Below are 7,500 nucleotides of genomic sequence, written 5' to 3' on the forward strand. Positions count from 1 at the left end.
GCAGAGGGAGACTCTGGAGGGGGCGTTCCAGGTTGTCAAGCTGCTGAGTCGACGGCCCAGCCAATGGGAACACTGTATCATTCTGGCACGCCTCAAATTCGACAAGTACTTCAAGAGAAAGGTAAGGTTACTCCCCACCCCCACACACACACACACACACACACACACACACACACACACACACACACACACACACACACACACACACACACACACACACACACACACACACACACACACACCATAACCTTGTGTGTGTGTGTGTGTGTGTGTGTGTGTGTGTGTGTGTGTGTGTGTGTGTGTGTGTGTGTGTGTGTGTGTGTGTGTGTGTGTGTGTGTGTGTGTGTGTGTGTGTGTGTGTGTGTTCTCATATAGGCTCTACAGCTGCTACACTCCTTTCCTCTGGACACTCGGTTAAAGGACGGCAGTGAGTATCTCTCTCTCTGTTGATCTTTTAGTATCTTTGATCTAACAAACAAAGAGCTTTTAGCACCTTTAAATGTCTATAGATAACCTGTTGCCGTCAAACCACACCCACAACAAAGAGCTTTTAGTATCTTCATGTCTATAGATAACCTGTTGCCATCAATCCACACACAAAACAAAGAGCTGTTAATATCTTTGTCTATAGATAACCTGTTGCCGTCAATCCACACCCAAAACAAAGAGCTTTTAGCACCTTTACGTCTATAGATAACCTGTTGTATTGTCCTGTCTTCTTCTCATCTCTGTCCTTGTTCTGCAGGTTTATTCTGGCAGTCACCTAAACGACCCCCGTCTCCCATAGAGTTTGACCTGAAGGACTCACTGTGAGTAGTAGACCAACGATACTAGCTATGCTGGTAGCTATACTAGCTATACTGCTAGCTATACTAGCTATGATGATAGCTATACTAATTATTCTAGCTATACTAGCTATACTGCTAGCTATACTAGTTATTCTAGCTATACTAGCTATACTGCTAGCTATACTAGTTATACTTCTAGCTATACTGCTAGCTATACTAGCAATACTGCTAGCTATACTAGCTATTCTGCTAGCTATACTAGCTATGCTGCTAGCTATCCTAGCTATACGAGCTATACTGCTAGCTATACGAGCTATACTGCTAGCTATACGAGCTATGCTGCTAGCTATACGAGCTATGCTGCTAGCTATACTAGCTATACTGCTAGCTATACTGCTAGCTATACTAGCTTTACTAGCTATACTGCTAGCTATGCTGCTAGCTATACTAGCTATTCTGCTAGCTATACTAGCTATGCTGCTAGCTATCCTAGCTATACGAGCTATACTGCTAGCTATACGAGCTATGCTGCTAGCTATACGAGCTATGCTGCTAGCTATACGAGCTATGCTGCTAGCTATACTGCTAGCTATACTAGCTTTACTAGCTATACTGCTAGCTATGCTGCTAGCTATACTAGCTATGCTGCTAGCTATACTGCTAGCTATGCTGCTAGCTATGCTGCTAGCTATACTGCTCTAACCACTTGCCGCCCCGAAGACCATCTAATGAGTGACCCCTGACCTGTTGGTGACCCCTGCTCTACACCTTTCTCTAGATTGACCTGTTGGTGACCCCTGATCTACACCTTTCTCTAGATTGACCTGTTGGTGACCCCTGATCTACACCTTTCTCTAGATTGACCTGTTGGTGACCCCTGCTCTATACCTCTCTCTAGATTGACCTGTTGGTGACCCCTGCTCTACAGCCCTCTCTAGATTGACCTGTTGGTGACCTCTGCTCTACACCTCTCTCTAGATTGACCTGTTGGTGACCCCTGCTCTACACCTCTCTCTAGATTGACCTGTTGGTGACCCCTGCTCTACACCTCTCTCTAGATTGACCTGTTGGTGGCCCCTGCTCTACAGCCCTCTCTAGATTGACCTGTTGGTGACCCCTGATCTACACCTCTCTCTAGATTGACCTGTTGGTGACCCCTGACCTACAGCCCACTCTAGATTGACCTGTTGGTGACCCCTGCTCTAGATTGACCTGTTGCTGACCCCTGCTCTACACCTCTCTCTAGATTGACCTGTTGGTGACCCCTGCTCTACACCTCTCTCTAGATTGACCTGTTGGTGACCCCTGATCTACAGCCCTCTCTAGATTGACCAGTTGGTGACCCCTGCTCTACACCTCTCTCTAGATTGACCTGTTGGTGAACCCTGATCTTACAGCCCTCTCTAGATTGACCTGTTGGTGACCTCTGCTCTACACCTCTCTCTAGATTGACCTGTTGGTGACCCCTGCTCTACACCTCTCTCTAGATTGACCTGTTGGTGACCCCTGACCTGTTGGTGACCTCCCATTTTCTCCCCCTTCTTTTCTTTATTTCTAACTCTCATTTCCCTCTGTTTCCCATCAGGCACTTCAGTTTTGTCGTGAGCGCAGCTCGGCTTTATGCTGAAATCTACAACATCCCCTACTCAGAGAAGGTACACACACACACACACACACACACACACACACACACACACACACACACACACACACACACACACACACACACACACACACATTCTCTCTATATCTTTATATATATCTCTGACTATCTCTCCATTTCACCATCTCTATATCTCTCTATTTCACTGTCTCACTACCTCTCACTATTTCAATATCTCTCTTTCTCTCTCTTTCAATATCTCTCTTTCACTCTCTCTTTCATGATCTCTCTATTTCAATATCTCTCTATTTCACTATCTCTCTATTTCAATATCTCTCTCTCTTTCAATATCTCTCTCTTTCAATATCTCTTCACTCTTTCTTTCACTATCTCTCTATTTCACTATCTCTCTATTTCACTATCTCTCTCTTTCACTATCTCTCTCTTTCAATATCTCTCTCTTTCACTATCTCTCTCTTTCAATATCCCTCTTTCACTCTCGCTTTCAATATCTCTCTCTTTCAATATCTATCGCTTTCAATATCTCTCTCTATTTCAATATCTCTCTCTTTCAATATCTCTTCACTCTTTCTTTCACTATCTCTCTATTTCACTATCTCTCTATTTCACTATCTCTCTCTTTCACTATCTCTCTCTTTCAATATCTCTCTCTTTCAATATATCTCTCTTTCAATATCTATCGCTTTCAATATCTCTCTCTATTTCAATATCTCTCTCTTTCAATATCTCTCTCTTTCAATATCTCTCTCTATTTCAATATCTCTCTATTTCAATATCTCTCTATTTCACTATCTCTCTCTTTCACTATCTCTCTCTTTCAATATCTCCCTCTTTCACTATCTCTATTTCACTATCTCTCTCTTTCAATATCTCTCTCTTTCAATATCTCTTCACTCTTTCTTTCACTATCTCTCTCTTTCAATATCTCTCTCTTTCACTATCTCTCTCTTTCAATATCTCTCTCTTTCAATATCTCTTCACTCTTTCTTTCACTATCTCTCTCTTTCAATATCTCTTCAGTCTTTCTTTCATGATCTCTCTATTTCAATATCTCTCTATTTCACTATCTCTCTATTTCACTATCTCTCTATTTCACTATCTCTCTCTTTCACTATCTCTCTCTTTCAATATCTCTCTCTTTCACTATCTCTATTTCACTATCTCTCTCTTTCACTATCTCTCTCTTTCAATATCTCCCTCTTTCACTATCTCTATTTCACTATCTCTATTTCACTATCTCTCTCTTTCAATATCTCTCTCTTTCAATATCTCTTCACTCTTTCTTTCACTATCTCTCTCTTTCAATATCTCTCTCTTTCACTATCTCTCTCTTTCAATATCTCTCTCTTTCAATATCTCTCTTTCAATATCTCTTCACTCTTTCTTTCACTATCTCTCTCTTTCAATATCTCTTCAGTCTTTCTTTCACTATCTCTCTCTTTCATGATCTCTCTATTTCACTATCTCTCTCTTTCAATATCTCTCTCTTTCACTATCTCTATTTCAATATCTCTCTCTTTCAATATCTCTTCACTCTTTCTTTCACTATCTCTCTCTTTCAATATCTCTCTCTTTCACTATCTCTCTCTTTCAATATCTCTCTCTTTCACTATCTCTCTCTTTCACTATCTCTCTCTTTCAATATCTCTTCACTCTTTCTTTCAATATCTCTCTATTTCACTATCTCTCTTTCAATATCTCTCTCTTTCAATATCTCTTCACTCTTTCACTCTCTCTTTCACTTTCACTCTTTCACTATCTCTCTCACTTTCACTATCTCTCTTTCACTATCTCTCTTTCACTATCTCTCTTTCACTATCTCTCTTTCACTATCTCTCTTTCAATATCTCTCTCTTTCAATATCTCTCTCTTTCACTATCTCTCTCTTTCAATATCTCTCTCTTTCACTATCTCTCTCTTTCACTATCTCTCTCTTTCACTATCTCTCTCTTTCAATATCTCTCTCTTTCACTATCTCTCTCTTTCACTATCTCTCTATCTCAATACCTTTCTATCTTTCAATATCTCTCTATCTCAATACCTTTCTATCTCACTATATCTCTATCTCTCCTCTGTATAGAGTATGAATCAGTTACTAGTAGAGCTGGGTATTACCAGAGACCATACCATATTATCACCATACCATATTACCACCAAACCATATTATCACCATACTATATTACCACCATACCATATTATCACCATACCATATTATCACCATACCATATTATCACCATACCATATTACCACCATACCATATTATCACCATACCATATTACCACCATACCATATTATCACCATACCATATTACCACCATACCATATTATCACCATACCATATTATCACCATACCATATTACCACCATACCATATTATCACCATACTATATTATCACCATACCATATTACCACCATACCATATTATCACCATACCACCATACCATATTACCACCATACTATATTACCACCATACCATATTACCACCATACTGAGAGACCATACCATATTATCACCATACCATATTATCACCATACCATATTATCACCATACCATATTATCACCATACCATATTATCACCATACCATATTACCACCATACCATATTATCACCATACTGAGAGACCTCACCATACTGAGAGACCTCACCATACCATATTACCACCATACTATATTACAACCATACCATATTATCACCATACCATATTATCACCATACCATATTATCACCATACCATATTACCACCATACTGAGACCTCACCATACCATATTATCACCATACCATATTATCACCATACCATATTACCACCATACCATATTATCACCATACCATATTATCACCATACCATATTATCACCATACCATATTATCACCATACTGAGACCTCACCATACCATATTATCACCATACTATATTATCACCATACTGAGACCTCACTATACCATATTACCACCATACCATATTACCACCATACCATATTATCACCATACTGAGACCTCACCATACCATATTACCACCATACCATATTACCACCATACCATATTACCACCATACCATATTACCACCATACCATATTACCACCATACTGAGAGACATCACCATACCATATTATCACCATACTGAGAGACATCACCATACCATATTATCACCATACTGAGAGACATCACCATACCATATTACCACCATACTGAGAGACATCACCATACCATATTATTACCATACTGAGAGACCTCACCATACCATATTATCACCATACCATATTATCACCATACCATATTATCACCATACTATATTACCACCATACTGAGAGACATCACCATACCATATTATCACCATACCACATTACCACCATACTGAGAGACCTCACTATACCATATTACCACCATACCATATTACCACCATACCATATTACCACCATACCATATTACCACCATACTGAGAGACATCACCATACCATATTATCACCATACCACATTACCACCATACTGAGAGACCTCACTATACCATATTACCACCATACCATATTACCACCATACCATATTACCACCATACTGAGAGACATCACCATACCATATTATCACCATACTGAGAGACATCACCATACCATATTATTACCATACTGAGAGACATCACCATACCATATTATCACCATACTGAGAGACATCACCATACCATATTACCACCATACCATATTATCACCATACCACATTACCACCATACTGAGAGACCTCACTATACCATATTACCACCATACCATATTACCACCATACCATATTACCACCATACTGAGAGACATCACCATACCATATTACCACCATACCATATTACCACCATACTGAGAGACCATACCATATTATCACCATACCATATGTAGGGTCCTTCTGTAGCTCAGTTGGTAGAGCATGGTGCTTGTAACGCCAGGGTAGTGGGTTTGATTCCCGGGACCACCCATACGTAGAATGTATGCACACATGACTGTAAGTCGCTTTGGATAAAAGCGTCTGCTAAATGGCATATATTATGATTATATTACCACCATACCATATTACCACCATACTGAGAGACCTCACCATACCATATTATCACCATACTGAGGGACCTCACCATACCATATTATCACCATACCATATTATCACCATACCATATTATCACCATACTGAGGGACCTCACCATACCATATTATCACCATACCATATTATCACCATACCATATTATCACCATACCATATTATCACCATACCATATTATCACCATACCATATTATCACCATACCATATTATCACCATACTGAGGGACCTCACTATACCATATTACCACCATACCATATTACCACCATACCATATTACCACCATACTGAGAGACATCACCATACCATATTATCACCATACTGAGGGACCTCACCATACCATATTATCACCATACCATATTATCACCATACCATATTATCACCATACCATATTATCACCATACCATATTATCACCATACCATATTACCACCATACCATATTACCACCATACTGAGAGACCTCACCATACCATATTATCACCATACCATATTATCACCATACCATATTATCACCATACCATATTATCACCATACCATATTATCACCATACCATATTATCACCATACCATATTACCACCATACCATATTACCACCATACTGAGAGACCTCACCATACCATATTATCACCATACCATATTATCACCATACCATATTATCACCATACCATATTATCACCATACCATATTATCACCATACCATATTATCACCATACCATATTATCACCATACTATATTATCACCATACTATATTATCACCATACTGAGAGACCTCACTATACCATATTATCACCATACTGAGAGACCTCACCATACCATATTATCACCATACTATATTACCACCATACCATATTACCACCATACCATATTACCACCATACCATATTATCACCATACCATATTACCACCATACCATATTATCACCATACCATATTACCACCATACCATATTATCACCATACCATATTATCACCATACCATATTACCACCATACCATATTATCACTATACCATATTATCACCATACTGAGAGACC

General features: G+C 39.2%; 1 protein-coding gene across 1 annotated transcript in view; it reads left to right on the forward strand.

Annotated features, from left to right (window-relative positions):
• LOC124020555 (ubiquitin-like modifier-activating enzyme 6) overlaps positions 1 to 7,500 on the forward strand; it is a gene marked incomplete at its 3' end in the record, with an annotated part of 21,964 nt that overhangs the window by 4,688 nt on the left and 9,776 nt on the right. Inside the window, exons 3-6 of the mRNA XM_046335792.1 lie at positions 1 to 121; positions 376 to 427; positions 746 to 809; positions 2,374 to 2,443. The exon at positions 1 to 121 is cut by the window's left edge and continues 8 nt beyond it. Coding sequence (XP_046191748.1) covers positions 1 to 121; positions 376 to 427; positions 746 to 809; positions 2,374 to 2,443 — 307 coding nt within the window. The remainder of the gene's footprint in view (positions 122 to 375; positions 428 to 745; positions 810 to 2,373; positions 2,444 to 7,500) is intronic.

Source organism: Oncorhynchus gorbuscha, unplaced genomic scaffold (genome assembly GCF_021184085.1).
Source record: "Oncorhynchus gorbuscha isolate QuinsamMale2020 ecotype Even-year unplaced genomic scaffold, OgorEven_v1.0 Un_scaffold_854, whole genome shotgun sequence".
Lineage (NCBI taxonomy): Eukaryota > Metazoa > Chordata > Actinopteri > Salmoniformes > Salmonidae > Oncorhynchus > Oncorhynchus gorbuscha.